The 26,828-nt window shown below is 44.2% G+C and overlaps 1 protein-coding gene across 2 annotated transcripts; it reads left to right on the top strand.

Annotated features, from left to right (window-relative positions):
* Positions 1-163: 163 nt before the first annotated feature.
* Positions 164-25,181, top strand: MAP3K8 (mitogen-activated protein kinase kinase kinase 8). 2 transcript variants are annotated; one of them, XM_082618195.1, is made up of 8 exons: positions 164-242; positions 5,003-5,364; positions 13,989-14,156; positions 16,300-16,561; positions 18,054-18,160; positions 21,884-22,036; positions 22,660-22,906; positions 24,208-25,181. In XM_082618195.1, the coding sequence occupies exons 2-8, from the start codon at positions 5,026-5,028 to the stop codon at positions 24,336-24,338; spliced, it is 1,407 nt and encodes a 468-aa protein (XP_082474321.1). In that variant the 5' UTR covers positions 164-242; positions 5,003-5,025; the 3' UTR covers positions 24,339-25,181. The 2 variants fall into 2 exon arrangements, with proteins under 2 accessions (XP_082474321.1, XP_082474322.1); XM_082618196.1 differs by lacking the exon at positions 164-242 and adding an exon at positions 508-585.
* The last annotated feature ends 1,647 nt before the right edge of the window (positions 25,182-26,828 follow it).

The raw sequence follows: 26,828 nt of genomic DNA, 5'->3' as shown, positions 1-26,828 counted from the left end.
CGGCCGGCCCAGAAGCTGTGAGTCAGGGGCCGACGAGGGCGGCCCGGGCGCGCGAGAGGCGCGGGGCTCACTCGACCGCTTGGGCCCGAACGGCGCGCCAACGCTCCGGGGCCGGTAGCCCTGGTTCCCGCTCCTGCCGACGCCGGACCTGGGGACCCCGGCGCGCCCGGCTCCCGGGGGCCGCCCGCCAGCTGCGCCGCGAGCCGTCGGGGGACGGCGGCGGGGACGCGCGGAGGCCGCAGGTAAAAGTTCGGGGGCTCGGGGCTGTCGTTCGATCGCAGCCCTGCTGGGTGCCCCGGCGGTTCGCACCCTGAGGTCCGGGGCGCCCCGGCATCCGGGAGGGCTCCGGGGCCCTGGGGGGGGGGGCGTGCCAGTCTCCGGCTGCGGCGCTTCGGGGCTGCGCGCGGGTCGCGGCTGCAGCCGGCACAGCTGGAAAGCACCTTGCTCAAGGGTCCCACGGGGCGCCGCCCCGCGACTCCTCCCCTTTCCTCCTCCTTCCCGGATCCCTGGCGCGCGAGCAGGGCAGGTCCCGGCTTCCCGCCGCGGGCGCCACCCGCAAGGCTGCGCCCCCCCTGCTCAGACCCGGTGAGTGCGCCCCGGAGGCGCGGGGCCCGGCTGCCGCTGGCCCTGGCGATGGGTGCTCTTCTCATGTGCAAGCCCTTTAAGGCTCCCTTCGTCTTAAGGACCGGGAGGAAGGGAGGGGAGGGGGGTTAGCGGGGTCGAGAGCCTCCGAGCAGCTGAAACAACTTCACGCTTGCATCCCAGATCCCATTCTGCGACCAGTGGGGTGGTTATAGCAGAACACGAATGCTGGGCTTTTGGCCTGAGAAAGAATGTTAAGGGGGAAAATGTTATTTCACAGATGTTTCCCCGTGGAAATGCAGTATCAGGATTCCGAAGTTCTAGTTCTAGGCGGAGAACCACGTTGAAAAGGAAGCGCAGCGTCCAGATCGTCCCAAAATTTAACGGGGAAGGCCGCGAGCTGTCTTTAAGAAAACATTGCAATGTCAGTTTCACTTTTGGAAAGACGTATTTTGGCCCAGAATAAAGGACTGCTCCGGACAAAAACAGGGAAAGAAGCAGTAATACAGTTGCTTTGCGTATCTGTGGCCTGAGTTTTAGGTACTTGCCAAGTAGAAGGTAATTTGAATCGGCAGACGCCCCCAGATCTGATGGATTGAGGTTGGTGTGCGGTATTTCTGGCAGACGGCCAATAAGGAAAATTGGATGGTTGAGGCATCTAGAGGTTTTGAAGCGGCTGTGCTTCTAATACAGCTAGAATGGCTTCATTCTCGGTTTCTTTTAAAAAATAAATTTGTTTATTTATTTATTATTTATGTTTGGCTGTGTTGGGTCTTCGTTGCTGCGCGCGCTTTCTCTAGTTGCAGAGAGCAGGGGGTGCTGAGGTGCGCGGGCTTCTCCTTGCTGTGGCTTCTCTTGTGGCGGAGCACTCGCACTCTAGGTGCATGGGCTTCAATAGTTGTGGCTCGCGGGCTCTAGAGCGCAGGCTCAGTAGTTGTGGTGCGCGGGCTTAGTTGCTTCGCCGCATGTGGGATCTTCCCGGGCCAGGGATTGAACCCGTGTGCCCTGCATTGGCAGGTGGATTCTTAACCACTGCACCACCAGGGAAGTCCCAATTCTCGGGCTTTTTGAGAAAAAAAATATTATTAGAAGAAGTCTTATTGGAGGTGTGCCCTGAGGGGCAATGTACTATTTTGGCAGAAAAATCTTTTAAATGTGAAGTAACACGAGGTGTAATCACCTCTGTACGGTAGGAGCTACGCCAGTAATCTTGGCCATTGTCATTCGCACTTGCCAGGAAACCCTCGACTTTTGTTTATGGAGATGGAAGTAGCTAAGAGTTTGCCATTATGTTAGGAGAGTATTTCCTCTTGGCTTTACTGCCAATTTCAGAAATTATTTGAAGCAGATAATTTTGACTGTATCTGCCCATTTGTCCATTTCTAAAATTGGTGTAGTCCCCTCCTGCGTTAACAAGTGGGGATTTAATGCAGATTTTTATTGAACACTGTGGGGAAGGGTGCTTGCTGTAAAGTGAAATACAGATCCCTTCATCATTCACTTTTCTAGACGTCTACTGATGGTGAATAACGCAGAAATCGTTAGCATCTTGTCTGCTTAATTAAGGTGTGAAAACGCTGAGGTTTTTGCCGGCGCCCTGAGCGGTTGGTCGTCAGGGTTTTCTGGGGCACACGCGGGTTTGCACGCGGGTTTGCGGGAGTGGAGGCTGGCGTTGCTAGGGGATTAGTGGCGCCGAAGACACACGCCTCCACCTCCCTGCCCTTCCCCAGCAATCAGATTACGGGCGTGTGTGTTTCCGCCTCTCAGGTTTTACATACAAATGTTCCAGGCTTTGTGCAGGATTTAAAAACCAAAACCCGCCTTTCCTCTCCAGATCAGCTAACCGACTTGTAAACTGTATGGACCTTTTCCTCTCCTTCTATAGCCCTGTTACTACTGGGCACTTTACTTTCTCTCTGGCCAGCCATTCGCTAAGTAAATCCAGCAGCTTTGGAACTTTTCAGCCAGTGGGGTCCTAAATTGAGCTGTTGTTGTTTCAATTTCATTTTTTTCCCTGTAAATTTTACAAGTAGAAACTGCAACTAAATGGCCCCATGAAACCCAAGTCCAGTGTTCCTCCATTAACCTAAAAAATTCCTTTCATAACTCAACAGACTCCAAGAGCCTGAATCAGTCTTCCTCAAAGACCAGCCAGGTCTCAGAGAGGGCGCTTTCCTTTGCTCTCTAGATGTAACTGTAATGATAGCAGCCATCAAAACATTTCATTGGTTTCTGCCTTTTTTTCTTTCTTTCTTTCTTTGTCTCTTATTTTAGAAACAGTCTTTAAAACCTTACTGTGAAGGAGGGGGAGGATGGGGGGTTGGGGGGGAATAGGTAGCCGCAGCCCATCTGCAGTTAAGAGAGGCGGCCTAATGCAGTATCTGCAAAGCCAGGGATCCAACCCAGTCCTTCGATGTCACGCGCATCGTAGCAGCTGCAAAAGACATAGTTTACTTACTGTGTACCAGACTCTGCACCCAGCACCTTATGCTCCCGAACTCCTTTGACCCTCACCACCACCTACAAGGGACGTGCTGTTATCACTTGCATTTTGCAGGTGGGGGACGTCGACATGCAGTGAGGTTAAAGTACAAAACTTGCCCAAGATCATGCAAACGCTAAAGGAGGGGCTGAGATTGGTCCCCTGCGGTCTGAGTCTAGATGCCGTGTCATAACTGCGCAATCCTCGACTTCTTTCCCCATACACAATTTGTAGTGGCGCAGGGGTTAAGACTCCGCGCTCCCGATGCCGGGGGGACAGGGTCCGACCCCTGGTCAGGGAACTAGATCCCACAGTGCATGCTGCAACTAAGACTTCACATGCCACAACGAAGGAGCCTGTGAGCCGCAACTAAGGAGCCCACTGGCCACAACTAAGACCTGGCCCAACCAAATAAAATAAATATTTTTTTAAAAGAGCATTAAAAAAAAGAAAGAAAGAAAGAAATGGATCGTCCAGTAACTTAATAACGACACTAAATTGCATGGTTCTTTTCCCAAGTGAAATTCACCAAGAGGCCTATGTCTGGGTCTTGTGGGCAGGTGGCCCCAAGGTGGAATATTTCCTGGAGTTTGGTGCTTGTGCTCCAGGTTGATGGGAGCCTGTGGCTTTTATTTAGCCCTGTATGTTGAACGCATTGAAGGATTGTGCTTTCAAGAAGCTGAAACACTTGTCAGAGAGAGGCTGCTTCCAGGAGCACAGTAGTTTAAGTAGACATACATACCTTTTCATTTTCTTAGGTCTCTTAAGTCCTTTTATCTTTAATCCTTTGGCATGGTGTTGTTCCAAAATCGTGAGTAACAGGATCATTGTTTACCCTTGATTTACCTTCTTTTTCTCATTTACAGATCCCCAAGTGTGGCTCCTGATTTGTATATAAGAACTGAAATACGGTTTTGGCTAATCAGAGTTAGTTGACCTTGCCCATGTCTTGCTTATGATAGATTTGGCTTCCCTGACTTCTTTATAAAACCACAACTTCTAGAGAGTCATTGATCTAGATATTAAGTTAACCTTCTTGAGTCTTTGAGATGCATGCTTTGTACTGTTAAAGAATCCTGGTCACCGGAGGGGACAGCTGATTACAAGTTAAAGGAATCTTCTCCTTTCTCATACCCATCCTCAGCAGAAAGAGGATTTGAGATTTGCCATCTCCCTTCTAAACGAGCTGTTATTTGTGTCAGAATTATTCCTGAAACTCGACTTACCATCATCACATTTGCTTAGATTAAAACCCATTTGACATGCTTCTGGCTTCAGGGCCTGAATTTTATTTGCAAAGTTAGCTCCTGAATTTGGTAAAGGAGTTTTTTGTTTTTAAGTAAATTTCCATTTTAATTTTATTTATTTATTTATTTTGGGCTGCGCTGTGTGGCTTGCGGGATCTTAGTTCCCCAACCAGGGATTGAACCCGGGCCACCACAGTGAAAGTGCTGAGTCCTAACCACTGGACTGCCAGGGAAGTCCCAAGGAGTTTCTTTTTTTAAAAAAAGCCACCCACGGCCTAAAAGCCACAGAGATCATGCAGGGAAGATTGTCCCCTTGGGGGAGCAGCAGGGCTGGAAACGGTCAAGGACCAGGCGCCTCACCTCCTGCCGCCCTAATTCATACTTACATTTAGTGGACGTTTATTTTCAGTGGCTACAGCTTTTGCCACCAACTCAGTGAGTAAGTGGGAAGCAAGTGAGCTCGCTGGATCTCAGGTTGCCTCTCTGTAAAATGAGCGCCGGACTAAAGGTTATCTAAGGTCCCTTTCTTCACTGTCTGCGCACTTGACCTCACACACACTGTGGCCAGAGCCCTTATTTTATAAACAAAGTCATATAGAAGCCTGTTCCCAATCCTTTCATGTCAGTTTCCCATTGATCTCAAATGCAAATACAAATACAGTAAACTAAGTAGTTGAGGTTTCTTTTGCAGACTCTCTGGAGAGCCTGACAGTGATGGAGTTCATGAGCACTGGAAGTGACAGCAAAGAAGAAATCGATTTATTAATGAAACATTTGAACGTGTCTGATGTAATAGACATTATGGAAAATCTTTACGCAAGTGAAGAGCCTGTGGCCTACGAACCCAGTCTGATGACCGTGTGTCAGGACAGCAATCACAAGGAAGAGGGGCGTTCCGAATCTGTGCTGCTCGGCGGCCAGGAGGGGCCTTGGCTGTCATCGGTCCGATACGGAACCGTGGAGGATTTGCTTGCTTTTGCAAACCACATATCCAACACCGCAAAGCGTTTGTACGGACACCGACCACAAGAATCTGGAATTTTATTAAATATGGTATGTTTTTTCCTGATCAGTTGAGTGCTGTGTGTTCAGCTTTCTGCTGCTGCAGCACTTAATGCTGAGTGGGATTTGAACTTGGTTCAGACTGGCTGCCAGGTATGGTTTTTAAAAATGGAATATCTGTAAGAATCACCTCCATGCGAAAGGTGCAAAAAACAGTCTTCGTTAAAAGTTCCATTTAAAGGATCTTTTCCATATTTTAGGATTAGTTCTACAAATAGATAATTAAGAAGAATGAATTTTAATTTAACAATTCACTGAAGAGCTCATTCGTCAATTAGGCCGAAGAGAAAGGCTTCCTGAGATTCCTTCATCTGAGAGGGGAATAAAGACTTTGTCTTTAATTAACATGTAGTTTTTATGTAGTATAGTTGATGTATAATTTTATCTAAGTTATAGGTGTACAATCTAGTGATTTACAGTTTTTGGAGGTTATACTCCATTTGTATTATTATGAAATATTGGCTGTATTCCGCGTGTTACACGATATATCCTTGCAGGTTATTTTATACATAATAGTTGGTGTCTTTTAATCCTCTCCTCCTTTCCCCTTCCCTCTCCCCACTGGTAACCACTAGTTTGTTCTCTATATCTATGAGTCTGTTTCTTTTTTGTTATATTCACTAGTTTATTGTATTTTTCAGATTCCACATATAAGGGATAGCATACAGTATTGGTCTTTCTCTGTCTGACTTATTTCACTTAGCATAATGCCCTCCAAGTCCATCCATGTTACTGCAAATGGCAAACTTTCATTCTTTTTTATCACTGAGTAGTATTCCATTGTATATATATATATATATACATGTACCACATCTTCTTTATCCATTCATCTGTTGAGGGACAGTTAGATTGCTTCCATTCCTTGGCAATTGTAAATAACACTGCTATGAACATTGGGGTACATGTATCTTTTCAAATTTGTGTTTCCATTTTTTTGGATATATACCCAGGAGTGGAATTGCTGGATCATATGGTAGTTCTCTTTTTAGTTTTTTGAGAAACCTCCATACTGTTCTCCATAGTGGCTGCACCAACTTACATTCCCACCAACAGTGCAGGAGGTTTCCCTTTTCTCCATATCCTCGCCACATTTGTTATTTGTGTTTTTTGATGATGGCCATTCTGACGGGTGTGAAGTGATATCTCATTGTGGTCTTGATTTGCATTTCCCTGATGATTAGAGATGTTGATCATCTTTTCATGGACCTGTTGGCCATCTGCATGTCCTCTTTGGAAAAATATCTATTCAGGTCTTCTGCCCATTTTTTAATTGGGTTGTTGTTTTTTTGTTGTTGAGTTATAGGAGCTGTTTACATATTTTGGATATTCATCCCTTCCTTATTGGTTGTATCATTTGCAAATATTTTCTCTTGTCCAGTAGGTTGTCTTTTTGTTTTGTCGATGGTTTCCTTTGCTGTGCAAAAGGTTTTAAGTTTAATTAAGTCCCATTTGTTTATTTTTGCTTTTATTTCCTTTGCTTTAGGAGACAGATCCAAAAAAATATTGCTACAATTTATGTCAAAGAATGTCTGTTTAGTTTTTTTGAAGGCTGAATTTTTATGCTTCTCTCGTCACATCTTGAAACGTCACGCTATTAATACTGGCTAAATTCAGTTCTTGCAGAAATGTAGTTTGTGGGCAGTAAATAGTTATCCACAGATTCACTCTCTTTAGTTGACAAAGTATGAATGACAAGGGCTATACTTGTTTAGTCATCCCAAGTATCCAAATAATCCAAAATATTGTGACAACACTTAGTTGCCACAATAGGGGATCAGGTGATGTGTTTGGGTGTGGTCAGTGTCTTAGTCTCTGAAAGGTGAATGTAGGTGCTGGCTTGAGGTGATTTTTAAAAAAAGGACAATTCACAAAGGAGTGGGTGGGAACTTGCAAAACACGCTTATTGATGAAAGTGCTTCCTTTCCTTTGGTGTATCTAAATGGCAAGACGGCTAATGTATGGGGGGCGGTGCTGAACAAGTAAAGATTCTGGACCGAGTACGTAATTATTATTATTATTTTTTGCATACCACATTTGTTCAGTTCAAAACAACACAGTGATTTAGGTCAGCTGTGTAGTGAATTGTTTTGTTAGAAGCCAGTTGTGTTCAGCTATAGCTCAATTTGCAGCAGAATTGCAAAATTACCTTTTCCAAAAAAAAAAAAAATTACATTTTGCATCATTGTATGACTTGCTTTGGTCTGGATATACCAAACTGTACTTGATAGTTAACTTTGCCTTGAGAAGAGTACTTCTGTTTATAAATGGGAAGTCATAATTTGAATAAGGGTTAATACCTATTTGTCTTAGCTAAAATATAGCTGGAGAATTCTGGTTCAAAATAATATATATATCTATAATCAGAAACATAATTGTTTATGTATTTCTCTCTTTTTTAACATATTTATTTGTTAAAATGGGTATCTTAAAGGAAAACATGCAGAATAAACACATTATTTTTGCTTGTAGTAGAGACTTGGGCTTATTTCCCCTGGACTATCAGACTGATGAGAGATGGGCCATAGAATTGGGAATGTACAGAAGGGAATTCAGGAAAAATATAAAGAGTACAAAGCAGTAGCTTCCTGAAGGTTTTGGAGTGAGGGATAAAAAAAAGCTAATGCAGCAAACGAGAGAAATGAAGGCATTAAAAGGAAGTGAAAATATTACCAGCAAAGGGTAAGAGTAGATTGTTGTCAGTCCTGTCATGGAGCCTGTGCTCCAGAAATGAATCAAGTCATATTTGGGAGAAAATTTGCAAATAGGACATATCAAAAAAGCAGGGATCTTTACAACTTTCAAAAAGCTTTTTGTTTTAAAAAGTGGTCAAGAATATAAAATACAGCAAGAAGACCTAAGCTTAAAATCCACAGGAAAGTAGACCATGCCTTATTTGGCAAGTCACCCTGCGGTTGATGGCTCAGGGGGCTGTGGTTGGCTTTCCTGTCACTGTCCTTAAGGATTAGGTGCATCTCTGTGACAGCTAGTAGCCTGTCACAGCTCCCTGTTTTATAAATAATGGCGCAAGAATGGTGACTTGCCATCCCAGATCATAGCCAGTCCGAGACAAGATGGTGAAGGAGGCCACGTTGGCTTCTGGCTTCCTTCATCCTCACATGTGTTCTCCTGGGAACCATCCCACCTTCAAGACCTTCCTCTTCCCATGGTCTTCCCACGAAGACTCCATCAAACCTTTTCTCTCCTGGCCTTGCTGCTGTCTGTTTCTCTGCTTTGCAAGATGGCAGCTAATTATCTACCCAACAGATTGGTTCCAAGGTAAAGTCGACCTTCAAGTGTATCTACCGATGGACCAAATGCTTTCCTTCCAGTATTCATCCATTCATTTGCTAGACAGAGCTCAAACCTCTACAGGGGATGAGGTACTTCTCCAGGTGCTAGAGATACAGTTTGTGTTCCCTGGTAGCTTTTTGCCTGCTGGAGAGGGCAAGTAGACAGGTAATTGTAATGCGGTATAGGATTTTTCGATACAGCTAGCCCTGATCGCTATGGGAACGCTCAGGCGGGATACCTCACATAACCACGAGGGTGAGCAGGAGGAATGGAGGAATGTCAGATAGGCTTCCAAGAGGAATTTAAAAAAAAATTTTTTTTTTTTGGCCGCACTGCACAGCTTGTCGGATCTTAGTTCTCCAAGCAGGGATTGAACCCAGGCCCTCGGCAGTGAAAGTGCCGAGTCCTAACCACTGGACCACCAGGGAATTTCCCCAAGAGGAACTGATGCCTAAATTACTGAGTTGGAATCAGCCAGATAAAGGGGCTGGAGAGCAGAGAATGTTTCAGATGGAGAGAATGGAGGCACAGACGCCTGGTGTATTACAGGCAACCTACAACCACAGCGCCTGTGGAGTTAACTGGACAGGGTGGAGGACCCAGGAGTTACAATCATATCCTGAAGCGCGTAGGCATGTAAACTGGTGGTCTGCATGTGTGTGCAAGTGGGTGCTGTTTTCCTGAAAATAATATTTAAAAGATTCCACCGACATCCAGCAGGACCTGGGGAAGAAACTTTAGGAGACTAAGCCAGGGGTTGCTTTGTGTGAGGGTGTTACAAGTTACTTATAATCTAGACCAACTCTCACCCTCATCTGGGGATGAATAACCTAGAATGGGTTCTAAACACTCAACTCTTGGGTGATTGTTTGGGAAGCTCAAGAGCCCCAGAGAGCTTGCTCATAGATGTGGGTGTGAGATGCTGTCCTGCTCCGCAGGCTTAGTCACGGATTCCTGGCTTCTCAGGGTTAAAAAAAACCTTAAAGATCCTTGAGTCAAGCTCTCTGTCTGAAGCTTGAATCACCCCCTTTATCAGCTCCAATAATTGCTGGGGCATTTTGGTCTGTGCTTGGAAACCTGTGATGAAGCATGCATCATATTCTAGGGCATTTAATGTCATTTTGGGCCAATGCTGATTGTAGGGAAGTCCTTCCTTAGAGGGTACTAAAAACCATCTCTGACTCCCCTGACTCCTAAGCCCTACTTCTTGGCCATAAAAATGTGTATATACATATACGATGAGGAGTGGTGAAGATGGCAGGCCCTTGAATTAAAGTGCCCGGCATGTATCTCAGCTCTGAAATGGACTAGCTGGGTGACATTGGGCCAGTCATTACAACCCCTGTGCCTCTGTTTACTCATCTGTAAAATGGGTAAATGGCCACATTCATTCCATACAATGAATGCACGTGACCTGTGTACACACAGTGCGTGTTGAAAGGATGCAAGTGTTGTGTTTGTGGTTGTCATGCGCCTTCCTTACGACAGTCCTCCCAATGTTTACAAAACTGCATGTTCCCCACGCCGTCTTCCCTCTTCTTTCTCTGATGCCTCTGGCTGTGCCTGCTCTTTTTCATGCACTGTGGTGTTACCTTTCCTCCTCCTGTGGGTAGCCCCCTCTGGCCTCAAGCCCACCTTACTGCCCCGAACTTGAACCTGGCTGTCCCTTTGCTGTGGGACCAGCAGAGCAGGACAGAGACGGCTGGGCCTTTGTTCTAGAGCCCATGCCTCTTTTCCTGTAGACCGAGGTCACATCCATTTCCTAGCTGCTACATCACACGGGACCCTTATGGAATTATTCTCACTGACATACCTACGGCCTTTCTCAAGTGCTGCTCCTGGGCCCAGTGTTGTTTTGTGTCAATGGCAGTGATTGGGATGAGGAAATGGACTGCGTGTCTGCACTTGACCATGGCTTTAGTATGTTAAGGGGTTGGCAGAGGTAACGGTTAACATAGATTTCCATAAGGTTATTAGCTTGGACCCCTAGAAAGAAGAAGAAGGAGAAGAAGAAAGGGGAAAAACATTTCAAACCGAAATAGGGAAGGTGTCGGACTTGGGGGAGATCCAGGGACTTTGCAGAACCACAAACGGGCCAGCACTTGCATGTCATACGACACGTTCAGGGACTGTCGTCTGAGGTGGCCCGGGAGAACTTGCAGGATGTTTGGAGGAGGGTCCCCAGAACGCTGGGGATGCTAAACTGGCGTGAAGGAACTGTAGTATTTGATCTAAAGCGAAGAAGGCCAAGTTGTGCTCAGTGACGTGTAAATGTAGACATTTAACAACTGAGGTTTGACCACAGCTCAGCTTTAATTACAGCCTCTGGAAGATCAAAGGCTCTCATCTAAAGAATAGGAGCTGTGGCTTTGGGGTCAGACAGACCCGCGTTTGAATCCTGACTGTCACTGTCTAGTGAGTTCCTTAATCTCCTGAAGCCAGTTTCCTCATCTGTGAGTGGGGATAAAGAGTCCTTACGTCACAGGCCCGTTGTGAGAAATTGCTGAGTTAATGTATGAAGTACTCAGCACAGGGCCTGGCCCAGAATTAATGCTCGGTAGATGGCTGGTATTATTACCCTTCATCCTGTCGGCTAAGAGGACACTGCATCAGAGTGGGTTAGAGAAGATTTGGGTTGGACCAAAGTAAAACTTTCAAGTGAAGTAAGTCAGACAAAGACAAATATCATATGATATCACTTATACATGGAATCTAAAAACATGATACAAATGAACTTATTTACAAAATAGAAATAGACTCATAGACATAGAAAAAAAAAACTGATGGTTTCCAAAGGGGAAAGGGTGAGGGGAGGGATAAATTAGGAGTTTGGGATTAACAGTTACACACTACTATATATAAATAGATAAACAGCCAGGACCTACTGGTTACAGCCCCGAACTTGAACCTGGCTGTCCCTTTGCTGTGGGACCAGCAGAGCAGGACAGAGCCAGATCCCACGGATCTAGAACAAAGGAACTATAGCACAGGGAACTATATTCAATATCTTGTAATAACCTATAATGGAAAAGAATCTGAAAAAGAATAGATACGTATATGTATAACTGAATCACTGCTGTTCACCTGAAACTAGCACAACATTGTAAATCAACTATACTTCAATTAAAAAAAAAATTTTTTTTTAAAGTAAATTTTTTTTTCCAAAGGTGAGTTAAGCCCTGAAGTGGATTCCTGGAGAATCGAATGAAATTGGGTCTGTAAATATTTAATAACAAGGAAGAGGCAATAAAGCGAGTGCAGCTGAGTGCCGTGAGCATGGTTCTGTCTGCATGTGGTTCCCAGCGTGCTGTAGAAGTGGCCTCCAGGAACTTGAGGTGACACTTCTTGAAAGGAGGTCATATTTCAAACTTGGCAACGCTGCGGTCTCCACTTAATCATTTTCCCTCTCGGGTCCTGCGCAGAGGCTGCACTCAGTGAATACTAAAGTTTTAAGTGTAGTGACTTCACATTTCAAAGTATTAGCGTCGTTCTTTGCTTCATTCCCTGATAGTGAGCACGCCTGTTCATGGGGTGTAGCTAAGATTAGCAATGGTAGGTCCTGAGTGAATAACGCTTACGGTCACCAGGATTATTCCCAGAGCAGGGCCCGTGTGAGGAGCCCCGTGCATCCGGAGATGAATCGGAGTCTCTACTCTTTACCCCCGTGATCCGCACTCCCCTTCACCCTCTCCCATGCTTGAAATAACTTCATGTCACTTTGATAGTTTCATAATTCCCGAATTCGTAATCTGAAGTCATAATATTACTAATGAAACATAGGTAAAACCTGTATTTTGAGACTCTAACCCTTGAAAGCATACCCAACACATTTTTTTAGATCATGTCTCCCACGGACTCTCTTATTAATTTGTTTTCATTTTATTTATAATTATTTCTCCTCTCAATTTTTCACTTTTGAAAAATTGAGATAGACTTTATATGCAGTAAAATACACAGATCTTTAATATCCAGTTTGATGAGTTTTGACAAGGATACATACCCTTATACCCCACACTGCTATCAGGATATCTCTCTCAGAAATTTTTTAATTGTTATTTTTATTCATTTATTTAAAAATTGATGTATAGTTGATTTACAATGTTGTATTAGTTTCAGGCATACAGCAACGTGTTTCAGTTATACTATACTGTGTATATATATATATATTTTTTTTTTTTCAGATTCTTTTCCCTTATAGGTTATTGCAAAATATTGAGTATAGTCCCCTGTGCTATACAGTAGGTCCTAGTTGGTTATCTATTTTATATATAGCTGTATGTATATGTTAATCCCAAACTCCTAATTTATCCCTCCCCCATCCCCTTTCGTAACCGTAAGTTTGTTTTCTATGTCTGTGGGTTTATTTCTGTTTTGTATGTAAGTTCACTTGTATCTTTTTTTTCTTAAGATTCCACATATGATATCATATGGTATTTGTCTTTCTCTATCTGACTTACTTTATTTAGTATGATCATCTCCAGGTCCATCCATGTTTCTGCAAATGGCATTATTTCATTCCTTTGTATGGCTAAGTAGTATTCCACTGTGTATATGTACCACGTCTTCTTTGTCCATTCCTCTGTTGATGGACACTTAGGTTGTCGCTCTCAGCTTTTGAGTCGACTGGTTTTCAGACCTCTTGTTCAAAGTGTTTACTGACTCATGAACCCTCAGAGGTCAGGGGTCATCTGTCTCTTGTTCACTGCTGCCTGCTCAGCTCCAAACACAGTGCCTGGCACATACCATGCACTCAGTAAATATTAAATGAGTGAATGGATGAGAAATGGTTCTGCCCTTACTTTGCTTACGTGGCACTGTCAACTCATAGCTCTGGCATAACACATTGTTTTCCAGAACGTCTGTGATCATCAGTTCATTTCCCTACTCTCTATGAGTGTGCGTCACCTCTGAGTAGTAGGTATGCAGACTAACAGGTTAGCATATTTTAACTGGAAACGAGTCAGCTTGCATGCACACTTTACATTTCTGCAATGTTTATTTTCAGCCTTTTTGTCACAGCAGTCATGGTGCCTTAGGTAGATCATTTTTAAAGTTCTCTTTGGCAGTGAATTACTCACACGTAGATAGAAATATGATCAGGTCTTATCAGGGATGTGTTTCTGTTACATGCTTTCTCTGTTTTGCTGAAGCTCTAAATGGGAGCTCTAAGAGGCTTCTGTACACTGTTATGATTATATACGGTGACATTAATTTTGAACCCTGCGTGTAGGAATGTGGTCTAACGTAACCAGTTTCTAAAGGGCAGGTCTCAGAAGAGGACTTTGCTGAAATTCTCACCCTCCTGCATTTTTGTTTTGTTGTAGGTAATCACTCCCCAGAATGGACGCTATCAGATAGACTCTGATGTTCTTCTCATCCCTTGGAAGCTGACTTACAGGAATATTGGCTCTGATTTTATTCCTCGGGGGGCCTTTGGAAAAGTATACTTAGCACAAGACATAAAAACTAAGAAAAGAATGGCATGTAAATTGGTACGTACTTCATAACCAGACAGGGTGCCCTGCGTGTTCGGCATAGGGGCTTTTGCGTGTTCGTTTATTTACTTTACTCAAAGCTGGCTACCCTTTGACTGCCTCTTATCTAAGGGTGCTCTGTCCAAAAAAAGCATCTGTGTTTTATAGATTTGCTTGCTACCTGGGGCCATTCAGCCCCCAAGTCTGCTTAAGGGCATAGTTGATTTTAATCAGTTTGCTCTGATAACAAAGAAAGTACCAGCTTCTTTAGCGCCAGCTTGGGTAACTTCATCCCTCTTGTGGTGGCTGAAGGGGGGCCACCCTGCAAGAGCACATCTGTTTGCTGCTGCTTTAATGCCACCCACTGGGGAGGGGACCAGGCAGGGAAGCAGACGCTGGGAAAGCTGCAAGCCTCCTCAGGACTATAGATTAAAGGGCTGAATTTCAGAGAAAAACCCCATCTCTTTTTTTTTTTTTTTTTTTAAGATGTTGGGGGTAGGAATTTATTTATTTTGCTGCGTTGGGTCTTCATTTCTGTGCGAGGGCTTTCTCTAGTTGCAGCGAGCAGGGGCCACTCTTCGTCGCGGTGCGCAGGCATCTCACTGTCGCGGCCTCTCTTGTTGCGGAGCACAGGCTCAGTAGTTGTGGCTCACGGGCCTAGTTTCTCCGTGGCATGTGGGATCCTCCCAGACCAGGGCTCGAACCCGTGTCCCTTGCATTGGCAGGCGGATTCTCAACCACTGTGCCACCAGGGAAGCCCCCCATCTCTTCTTACTGGACAATCAAAGCTGAGGTGCCCCACTTTGGAAAACCGTTTGGCAGGATCTAGCAAAGTGAACGCGCACACGCCCCGTGACCCAGCAATTCCACTCCTGCGGCTGCTCGCCCAGCAGGCGTGCACACGCGGTCACCAGAGCCACGTGCTAGAGTATTCATGGTAGCAGTATTTGTAATAGCCCCAAACTGGGAAGTTTCCAAGTGCTGAAATATGGTGTATTTACATACTGGGATGCTGTCCAGTGAAGAGAAGAAATGATCTACAACTTCCTATTGGTGATGATAGATCTACATTAGGTTAAGCCAGAGCAGCTGGACACAAAATAAGATCTACTGTATGAGGCTCCTCTTACATAAAGTCCGAAAAAGGCTAACCAAACCCATGCTGTTGGAAGTCCCATTAGTGGCTGCCCGTGAGGAGCAGGGACAGGCAGGGGGCAGCAGGGGGCTTCAGGGCACTGGTGGGCTTCTGTTTCCTGATCTACATAGTGGTTACATGGGTGTATTCAGTTGAAAATTCATTGAGTTTGATACTTAACCAGTTTTGCACTTTTGTGTATGTCTGTTCTACTTTAAAGTTTTTTTTTTTTTTTAAAGTGCAATAAAACAAACTCACTGGGCTTCCCTGGTGGCGCAGTGGTTGAGGGTCCGCCTGCCGATGCAGGGGACGCGGGTTCGTGCCCCAGTCCGGGAAGATCCCACATGCCCTGGAGCGGCTGGGCCCGTGAGCCATGGCTGCTGAGCCTGCGCATCCGGAGCCTGTGCTCCGCAACGGGAGAGGCCGCAGCAGTGAGAGGCCCGCATACCGCAAAAAAAAAAAAAAAAAAAAAAAAAAAAAATCTGGAGACATTATTTATAGCTCTTATTTTGGAGACATTCCATATCTATCTGCACTGAAAGAGCTACTTCTTTCTTTATTAATGACTTCCAATTTTCTGTAGAGTAGATGGCCAGTGCTAATTTCAATGCACTGTTAGAACACAAACTGAGAGACCAGAGACATTATATTATTTCATGACAAGGAATATTGAAAATATGACCTAAAATCTAGGTGCCATAGAAATTACATGTATAAAAGATGGGAAATTACCTCCTTTGTTTCAATCATCATGAAAAATTCTTTGGTTGGGTATCTATACTCTAAATGAAAGCAGTATTTCATTATTTTGTTTTTTATTTTCTTATTTTTTTTACCTTAAGCGGACATGAATGTAAAGGCATATATCAAGTAAACATTATCTTAACTCAGGGGTACAATTTCACAACATGTCCGAGTGTCCTTGAGGGCATTTATTTGCCTTCTGGTTTGTGAGTTGACCTATGTTGTGTACTCTTTTCTTTATCCTGGGGTTGTTTAGAATCTTCCTTGTGTTTTGTGTTCTAGATCCCAGTAGACCAATTTAAGCCATCTGACGTGGAAATCCAGGCTTGCTTCCGGCACGAGAACATCGCTGAGTTATACGGCGCGGTTCTATGGGGCGAAACTGTCCATCTCTTTATGGAAGCAGGCGAGGGAGGGTCTGTCCTGGAGAAACTGGAGAGCTGTGGACCCATGAGAGAATTTGAGATTATTTGGGTGACAAAGCATGTTCTCAAGGGACTTGATTTTCTGCACTCAAAGAAAGTGATTCACCATGACATTAAACGTGAGTTCTCCTTGGACATGTCCCTTTTTGGCTTAAAAAAGACTAGTTAGACCTTAGGCACATGGCTCCTCCTTCAATCTGAAGGTGGCAGGGAAGACACCCCTCCCCGCCAGCACTCTCCCCCTTTCTCCCTGGGTTCCTGAGATACATTTTAGAGTCTAGTGGGGTCACGAGAGCTTTCAAAGTCATAAGGAAGGATGATTTTCCAATTGTTGTGCAAGAGATTATAGCCACATATCATTAACGACTGCCTTGTTAATAGGCTTTAAAAATAGTAACATACTTAAAAACACAGTCAACGTTTTTGAAAAACAAATTGCTTTTTAATTTTGAATACAAATTTGGCAATAGTCCATTAAAGAAGCTTTCACTGACTGCTTTCTAGGAATAAGAGATTGTGGGGAAATACATAAGAGAGACCTGCTATGAACCCTTAATATCTAAGGGTAAATTGGACTAGCAAAACTTGTCCTGACAAAAATTGGGTATTTTACTTTTTTGTTTTAGAAAGTGGCTTGATAATACTATGCTTATGTCTTAGAACTTGAAACTCAATATATAAAAAAAATTTTTCCAGCTTTATTGAGAAATACTTGACATATAACATTGTGTAAGTTTAAGGTGTACAAGGTAATGATTTGATATATGTATATATTGCAAAATGATCACCACAATAGGGTTAGTTAACATCCATCCATCTCATGTATTTATAGTTTTTCTGTGTGGTGGGAACTTTTAAAATCTATTCTCTTAGCAACTCTCCAATACGCCATTCAGTATTATGGACTGTAGTCACCATGCTGTACGTCACAGCCCCGGAACTTTTTCATCTTATTATTGGAAGATGAAATAGTATTCATCTTATTATTATTTTTCATCTTATTATTTGTAACCTTTGACCACCTTCCCGAATTCCCCCCACCTCAACCTGAAGCAACCACTCTATTCTCTGTTTCTACGTTTGTTTGTTTTTTTCTTTTTTAGATTCCACATATGTTAGATCATGCGGTATTTGTCTTTTCCTGTCTGACTTATTTCGTTTCGCATAATGCCGTCAAGGTTCATCCATATTGTCACAAATAGCAGGGTTTCCTTCTTTTTTATGGCTGAATAATATTCCATTCTATATACCACACAATTTATATGTATATATTATGTATCATAAAAATGTATATATATACAAATCTTCTTTATCCATTCATCTATCAACGGACACTTCGGTTGTTTCCATGTCTTAGCTGTTGTATCTTGAGGATTATTAATGGCTACAATCATTTATGTCCACCTTGGCTGAATTCTTGACAAATCTGAAGTGATTTTTACCTAAACTCTCACCCAGATCCATCCTTCTCTTTTGAACATAATAAGGCCATTTTAGTAGGGGAAGCATTTCAGTCTATCTTTATATGGAACTCGTTGTTTTAAATAATGTTTTCATTTTATTTAGGGATAGATACACAATTTTTTACTGAAAAATTTCCTCTCTTTATAGCTAGCAACATTGTTTTCATGTCCACAAAAGCTGTTTTGGTGGATTTTGGTCTAAGTGTCCAAATGACTGAAGAGATCTATTTTCCTAAGGACCTGCGAGGAACAGAGGTAATTATGTTCACACCAGGATGGGCCACATCTTACGAAGAGTGAAAATCAGATGTGCTAGCGTTACTGCAGAAAGGACAAAGAAGGGGAGGAAAACCATTACATTAAGTCACTGTTATCATTGGACCGTGTTTAATGAGCATTTACTCTGTGCCGTATACTCTTTAGCCCTTGAAATAAATTATATTGTTTAATCCTCACAATACTGTTATCACAGGCAAATACTATTATTCCCATTTTAAAATAAGAAAAGAAGCTTGAAGAGGTTAAAATAAAGCGCCCCAAGTTACTCAGCTACTGATAGATCAGGGCCTCGAAATCTAGTTCTCTCTGAGTCTAAAGTCTAAGGTGTAACGGCTATGTAACTTTTTGATATAACTAATATATGTGGTTTTAGCATAACGAATATTACTGCTTTGGTTCAATTACAGCCATAATTGTCATGGTCCTTAAGAACATTTACTGAGAACCGACAGCATTTCAGGCCTCTCTTGAATCCTGGAAATCTTAAAAGAAGTCTCATTTACTGGAGCACAAATGAATCTTATTTGAAGATATAAACTTGCTATACTATTTAACTCATTTGTGAAGCAAGAACAACAAAAACAAAACTTTCCTGAATCTAAATGGGATTCAGAGAAATGCGTTCACGGGCTGTCAAATAATATATGTAGCGCTCACCGTATTAGGCTGAACAGTTGACCCATGTAGTGAGTGTCTATCCAGCACCTGCTGTGTGAAGGCTGCTGTAGGTACCAGGGATGGAGCACAGGGCAAAGCCAATAAGGAGTCTGCTCTGGAGGGAGGACCCATTTTAAATTTACCTGAATTATTAACGTTTAACCGTTTAGTTCACGGTTGGTTATGATGGGTATGGGGTTGTATGCATCTGGGAAGTTACATGGGTGTAGAAGCTGCCTTCCTGACCCTTCTCCATGACTGTGAGATGATAAACTATCAGAGGGTGAGCTGTCAGAGCCTCCCAGCCCCCCATGCCCTTCTAGCTGCTGAAAGTGCCCTCAGGAAATGGAGAGGGGGCAGTTGGCTGGACGTTTGCCCCGAGATTATCAGGTCAGTCCCGGTGTTAATCAGACGATAACCTTTAGTTTAGCTAGTAAATGTATTGCACTGAACTCATGGCAGTGCTAAAAAAAAATTGTCTGCCTTTCAAACCAGGATTCCGTAAGCCTTTTCTTAACTCTCTGAAAGCAAAGACTCCCCGCCCCGGGCAGCAGAAGAGATCTTTGTTTTTGCTGTTATTACTGAACTTATTCTGGAAAATACTTGGGAGAGGATTCTGGAGAGCTGTCTTCAAGCAGAATAATGTTCAGAAGAGAACATTATTAATTTATTATTTTTTTAAGAATGTTTTAGTCACCAGATCTTAGGAAAACTTTCCCAAAGCACAAAATCTAATAAGACAACACTTATGACATGTTTTTTTCGGAAAATACTTCAGCATGTTTTGGCAGTCGTCAGACATTCAGATATGTGACACTCTACCCTTTTTCCTGGAGCCAGTTTGAGAAACAAACTATTTATGGTATTAAAGATGGAAAATACCTTTCTCTTCCCAGCAGGGTGATCAAATTGAACATTTTGCAATAGCCAGAGAAAGACATCTCCTTTCTGGGATTTTCTAGCAGGAAGAGAGTGTGTGCTTGGGTGTGAGATAGGAGCACAGCGTCTGTTCCTGAATAGTATTTGGATTGAGGTATTTTCACCAAGTGTAAGTTGCTTTCTATGATGGGCTAAACTGGCCTTGGCGTTCCTAGTTATAAACTCTTCTGATCAACCCGTGTTTGCTTACCCTTGGCACTCACGATCGAAGTGTGAGAGTGAAGTGTGACGGTGAGTTGAAGTGGGAAGGAAAGCTCTCGGCAACCTTGTTATGACTCCTCATCCTTAAAGAGCCAAGAAGGTATAATTCATCAAGGTCAACCGTGCAGATTCGCTTCCCGTTAGAACTTGATCACTTGGCTACAGATGATTTCTGATTCCCCCAACAGAGCTCATTCAAATTCGGGACATGATCTTGTAACCATATATTGATAATACACATACAGGGTTCATCTGTCCTATCTTTAAGCTATTGTGTTTGAATTCCCTACTACAGAGAAGGAAGGAAAAATCAACGTGAATAGCTAATTAGAATTCCTTTGATTGCATGCTTCCTTTTGTAAAGTTCTTATGTAAGGTCACACGTCATCCTCACGTGCCCAGACAGACAGACAGACAGACACACACACACACACACACACACACACACACACACAGTCTCTTTCCCTTTGTAATAGATGTCTTCAGAGGTGAAGGCCTTGACCCCTGACCGCTAGGCTCCTTTGCTCCAGTGCCCACACCCTCGGGCGCATGACCCCCACAGAGCCAGCCCTGAAAGGAAGTGCCCTTGACCCCCATGCCCTGCTGCTCTGGCGGCTTGAGGAGCGAGGAGTGTGAGCCGTGGGCCCCTGCGGGGGCGAAGGGAAGCTGCCCGAGGGGCCGCAGCCAGGCCTCCAGGTGGGTGGGATGCTGCCGCCCCCGAGGTGCCATCGCACTGTCCCTCCAGGGCCCTGAGCACATCGCTGCCCTTGGTGACGCCCGCAGTAACGCTTTGCCTAACCCTTGCTTAGGGGAGCTGGCAAGGGTGGAGCAGGGTGGGCACTGCTGTTGGCAGCTGTCCGTGGCGCGAAATCTTGTGATTTTATTTGGTAAGAAAGTCCTTCAGAGAGAGAGAGAGAGAATCAGTGAGGGAACCAAAGCCAGACAGCCCGGAATTGTGTCGTAGCAAGTACTTGAGGCAAGTTAGGAAGGGGAAACTGGGCAATTTCCCCAGGTTTTGTAAGCCAGTTCTTTATTTATTTACTCTGAAATGTATTCTGGGAACACTCACCCGCTTTTCCATGTTCAGATGACAGACGGCATCAAAACTTCTTAAAGCTAAATCTTGACAACGAGGGTAGTAACTGCTCTATGCCTGTAGCCGCCGTAAAGACGCGGCTCCCCAGGGTTTGCTCTTTTTCTCTTGTTTACGTTTAGAAACAAACGCTGCTTACAGAAACTATTTCTAAAACTAGCCCTCCTTTTCCAGCATCGGCTCATAAAACCAGACAGAACTTACACAATGTGAATATGGCATGCCTTTAATATTTAGCCACTGGGCTCCCTGGTAGGTAGAAATAAGAAGTGGTTCATAGAAATGACCGATTAGGATCCCTTGCCCACTATTACACTTTAAATTCTTCTCTTCCGCGTAGTCGGTGTTGATACCCTGGAGACTTCTGCTGCCTTTGGATGACTGCAGATAATTAGTGGTTTGGCATTTTAATGACAAACATGAAATGAGGACATGTATTTCAGTGTCATTTAAATATGAAAGGAATTGGTGTTTTAATAGAAACAGGAAGCGTTGATCTGTGCTTTGCAGAACTTGGATGAGTGGGACTCCCAGGTGGGTTCTCGGCTGTGGCTCCTTTGCTGCCTGGTCTGCCTTGTGTTCAGTCTGCGCGAAGAGGTGTTCTGAGGCTGCAGGGGCCCCTTGGCCAGAGCTGCCTGGGTCCCCGAGGGTCTGTGCTTCTCCTTCACTGAAGGGAACACAGCAGTGCCAGGCCCTTCTGAGGGGATGAAGTGTGCGGTGAATATGGTGAAGCTTCCCGAACTGGATTAGGGAAGTGGTACCTAGACAGGTGAGGGGAGTCAGACTGACCTGTCCTGCTTCTCTTTCAGATTTACATGAGCCCGGAGGTGATCCTGTGCAGGGGCCATTCGACCAAAGCAGACATCTACAGCCTGGGGGCCACACTCATCCACATGCAGACAGGCACCCCGCCCTGGGTGAAGCGCTACCCACGCTCCGCCTACCCCTCCTACCTGTACATAGTAAGCACCTGCTCAGGGGAGCTGCTCTTTCTCAGATAACACACCTGAGTGGGATGATGGTGAACTACGACCCATGAGGGGAAGCTGAAAGTTCCTCCCACGTGGAGCGATGACCCGTTCCCGCAAAGAAGGCATCACTGTTTGAGCGGGGACCTACCCCAATGTGCATGGGCAGAAATTATAGCTATGCTGTTATACAAGATGCCACTGAAGAGCATCAGAGTAGCATAAATCATTGAGCCAAGGAAGTTGTATGTGTTCTTTGAACACGTTCCAAAAAATGATGTTAGATTATAGATCCCCACGGCAGCCTGGAACGTAGTGAAACACGCAGGCCCCCTTTGACCGTGGAGAGGTTGAGAAGTAGACGCTTGCCCATTACTGCACAGGGACCTTCGGCCACTGCTCTGATGGAAAGCTGTTTATTCAAACCTCGCATGTATCTTTGACTGCATTCAACCAAAAGATGGGTTTCACTCGGTTTCCTTAGGAAATGTTACTGAAGGGTATGAACTGTATTTGCTTCGAAACAAAAGGCTGCCCAGGTCTTGTAACTAGAGTACTTGTCCTGTCGAGGGTATATTTTCATACCACTGATGCTAAGAGAGCTGGTTTGTTCGTAGATCCACAAACAAGCGCCTCCTTTGGAAGATATTGCTGAAGACTGCAGTCCGGGCATGAGAGAGCTGATGGAGGCCGCCCTGGAGAGGAACCCCAATCACCGGCCCAGGGCAGCAGACCTGCTGAAACATGACGCCCTGAACCCCCCTAGGGAGGATCAGCCCCGCTGTCAGAGCCTGGACTCTGCGCTCTTTGAGCGGAAGCGGCTGCTGAGCCGAAAGGAGTTGGAGCTTCCTGAGAACATCGCGGGTACGGACGCCCTGCGGTGGGCAGCGCCCTTGCCTCCCTTCTTTGTCTCTGTCCAACTTCTAATAATTAGAGTTCATGAAAGCACTTGGGAAAAAAACTGAATTAGCAGATGCAAACTGGTATACATAAGATGGATAAACAGCGAGGTCCTACTGTAGAGCACAGGGAACTATAGTCAATATCCTGTGATAAACCAGAATGGAAAAGAATATGAAAAAGAATATATGTGTGTATAACTGAGTCACTTTGCTGTACAGCAGAAATGAACACAACATTGTCAATCAACTAGACTTCAGTAAAATTTTAGAAAATTGAAGTGACTTCCTGCATGCCATAAGTTGTTGGAGAAATTTCAGCAAAAATGTTAGCAAAAGCATATACAAAAAAAAAAAAAAAAAAAAAAATTGGCTGGGACTTCCCTGGCGGTCCAGTGGTTAAGACTCTGTGCTTCCACTGCAGGGGGCACGGGTTCTATCCCCGGTCAGGGAACTAAGATCTCACCTGTCGCGGGGCACAGCCAAAAAGAAAACAATCACAATTAAAAAAAAAAAAACTGGCTAATTTACCAGCAAAGTCTAACTGGTTTCCAGGCACATGGAGATAATGCAGTCTTTGAGAATTGCTCTGCCTTGCTTTTTTGCAGTAGAGAATAGCATTTGCTTTTAAAAACAGATCAAGCATGGCAGTTTTGCTGTTAGCGAAGAGCCGGGTTCTTTTTAATGCAATTATGGTGAACCATGCCAGCCCTTGTTTGGAAACATCATCGCGGTGCTGATAAAATATTGAGTTTGAAGGTGACTTGCATTTCTGCTTCCTCTGCTCAAAATCTCTCTGCCAGCTGTGAAGCTTTCGCATTTAGGAAAGACAATACGCATTCCAGGAGCATTGAATATTCACAGAGCGGGGTTTCCAGTTTTCTTATGAAAATCTGGGACATTCTAAATCTATTTGGGTCCAAACCCAGATGTCAAGCCTGGAACTCTTGTTTGCATTTCTCGGCTTCTTGTCTGACTTTTCTGCATTTAAAAAGAATCATCTGGGATGTTGGAAGACGGGCCAGGATTTCTAGCTGATTTCTTGTGGTCGTTGACTCTTTTTTGAATCCTTTTGTCTGTGTCGTATCACACAAACGAGGCAATAGTGTTCAACTCTATGGCTCCTTAATAAAACCAGAGTCTGGATGCTGTTCCATTAGGCCCACAGTTTGTTGTTGTTTTCGTGTTTTGCTGAAGAACCAGGCATTTATCATTGAACATGTCCCCTGGTCGTTTATTTTATGTTTTCGATGTTTCCCTTTTCAGATTCTTCATGCACAGGGAGCACTGAGGAATCGGAGATGCTGAAGAGGCAGCGTTCTCTCTACATAGACCTTGGGGCCCTGGCTGGCTATTTCAACCTTGTCCGGGGTCCACCAACACTAGAATACGGCTGATGGATGGATGGCGGCATTCGCCCTAAATTAGGACTCAGCATTTACTGGTCTCTGGGAAGCTGATTCTGCTGACTCCACACAGGGGCTCTGTCAAGTGAATTGTGCGTTGATCGGCTGGGCTGCCACGACTCATGAATGTGACTCCACGTGGCTCCTGTGTGTTGATCTGTGAAGCTGCCCCGGGGCCCCATCAGGCTGGAAGGTTCTCATTTCTCAGGTGGTACGTCTGACTCAAAGGAAGCTGAGAGTTCACAGAAAGATCATTTCCAGTGACTGATTCCATTCACTGTGCACTTTGCTTAAAATTTTGAAAATACCAATCACAAGGATAATATATTAGCCTAAAATTACTGTTCTCGGTTCTAACTTAAGTATGGGAAGTTCATTTAACTCAGAGTAGTTTGGTGTATATTAGTGTGTATTCTATGATAACTCTTTGAGCCTTTGTCAGTAAATTGCAATATAAATGAAAGCCTTTATATTTGGGGTGACTAGAACAACTTGAATATTGTAGCAATAAGCTGAACTAGTGTCTTAAAAATGGCTAACTGATAAATTAGGAGCCATCTGACAGCAGGCCATAGAGCTGGGTTCTGTTATGTTCCTATGGAAACATTTTGTACTGTACATGCTATGCTTCAAACATTTAAAACGTGATGTTTTGAATGTGGATAAAACTGTGTTAAACCACATAATGTCTGTACATCCCAAAGGATGAGAATGTGACCTTTAAGAAAAATGGAACCATTTATAAATTCTTAATGATGCGACTTTTATAATTCTTATTTCTCTATTTTCTTTAAAGCATTTGTATATTAAAATAGCATACTGTGTATGTTTTCTATCAAATGCCTTCATGAATCTTTCTTATTATATATATATTTTTAACACTGTAAGGTATGTGAGTATTCCTACTTCAATATGTTTTTACATCATGCAAATAAAAATGACACTTCTATCCAACGTGACTGGTCAAATCAACTGAATAAATTCAGTATTTTGCCTGAAGTCTTGTAAAGAGTGTGATTCCCAACTGGCACGGGAATGGGTTTTAGGTGTTGGAATGGAACTTGGAGGAGGTCAAGTATCATGAAGAGGCAAAAAATACCTGAGAGCTTTGCAGTTTGTGTGTGTGCTTCTCTTCTCTTGCTGCTGTATGAAGCCACTGTTGTCATCTGGATTGTTGTCTGGATTGTGTTTTATCCCTTTGGTACATTGTGATAGGAAAATAATTCTTGGCTGCCTGTTCAGGCTAAGTGTGGTTCTATTTTGCATCTTGTTTTTACATATTTATGCTACCTCTGAATATCTGCTTGCATTCTCCATGCCGATTATTGTCAAGTGAATAACCAACTTGCCTTTGTAGAAGGTAGATTTCAACCACATCTACCAAACTCTAATCAACACTGTTGAATGGGAGTTTGATCCATCATTCTCTGAATGAATAGTATTAAACACTCGTGTCCATGTTACATAAACACGCCCTCCTTGTAATTCTCGACAGCGCACCTGTGAAAGAGGCATTGTTACCTCTGTTTTTTTTTTTTCAGAGGAAGAAACTGAAGCAGAGTGAGGTTAGCTCAAGATCACAAAGCGAGGAAAGAGACAGCTGGTATTTGCATCCAGGCCTTTCTGGCTGCCATGCTTAATCTCTTCCTCACATTGTTCTTATGATGGTGATAGACCAACACAAGTGATAGAACATCCACGGCACAGAAAGCACAGTGTCCCCAAGATTCAGGTCTCTAAATAAGGACAGAGGTGGAATTACCATGAAGCTAATGCAGCTTCAGCCTCAGGGCTCCTCCCTTGCTTGGGCCCCTCCGTGGCCCTGGGCCTGCTTTCATACTCTCCCAGACCAGGCCCCACAAACCTGGATCTGCACTAGTGTACACGTGTCAAGGTGTGCACAATTTTGATGATTTTCATAAAAAACCTAAAGAGCCCATGTGATCTGAGTTCCAGTTAAATTCCACTTGGGGAAGAACATTCCTTTTAAATGAACGAGAGCTCTCGTGGAAAGATCTGGGGGTGTTTGTTTGCCAAGAGGTGATCAGGGTGGAGCGGCTGGGAAGGAGGACAGCCAGGGGAGCTCAGGGCTGGGACCTGTGTCCCACGGACTCGCAGAGCTGTCAACCCGGGAAGCCACAAGGTGCAGCGAGATGGGCCACCAGACAGAGCATCAGCTTAAGAGAGGCGAGGAGACCCCGAGAGGGCTCGAGGGAATCCACTGCTCACCTCCTCCTGAGAAGATGAGCAGTGGGGCTGTCAGGCCCACCCGGGTACGTCCTGCTTCAGGCACCAAGGCTTCTGACTGTGTGGGTGCGTCGGAATGCGTCACGGAAGATGGATGGGACCTTTCCAGCTTGGGCCTTGGAGATGGTCTTGTCTAAACCCCTCTCAGATGGCCTGTATATAGACGTGCTCACTGGAGGTCACAAAGGCAATGTTGGAGCCGGGTCTTCTCGTGCTCACAATGCCCCTTGTGTT

Source organism: Mesoplodon mirus (genome assembly GCF_964341445.2).
Source record: "Mesoplodon mirus genome assembly, chromosome: 4".
Lineage (NCBI taxonomy): Eukaryota > Metazoa > Chordata > Mammalia > Artiodactyla > Ziphiidae > Mesoplodon > Mesoplodon mirus.
The sequence above is the reverse complement of the archived record's forward strand: the minus strand, read 5'-3'. Positions and strand labels throughout refer to the sequence as shown.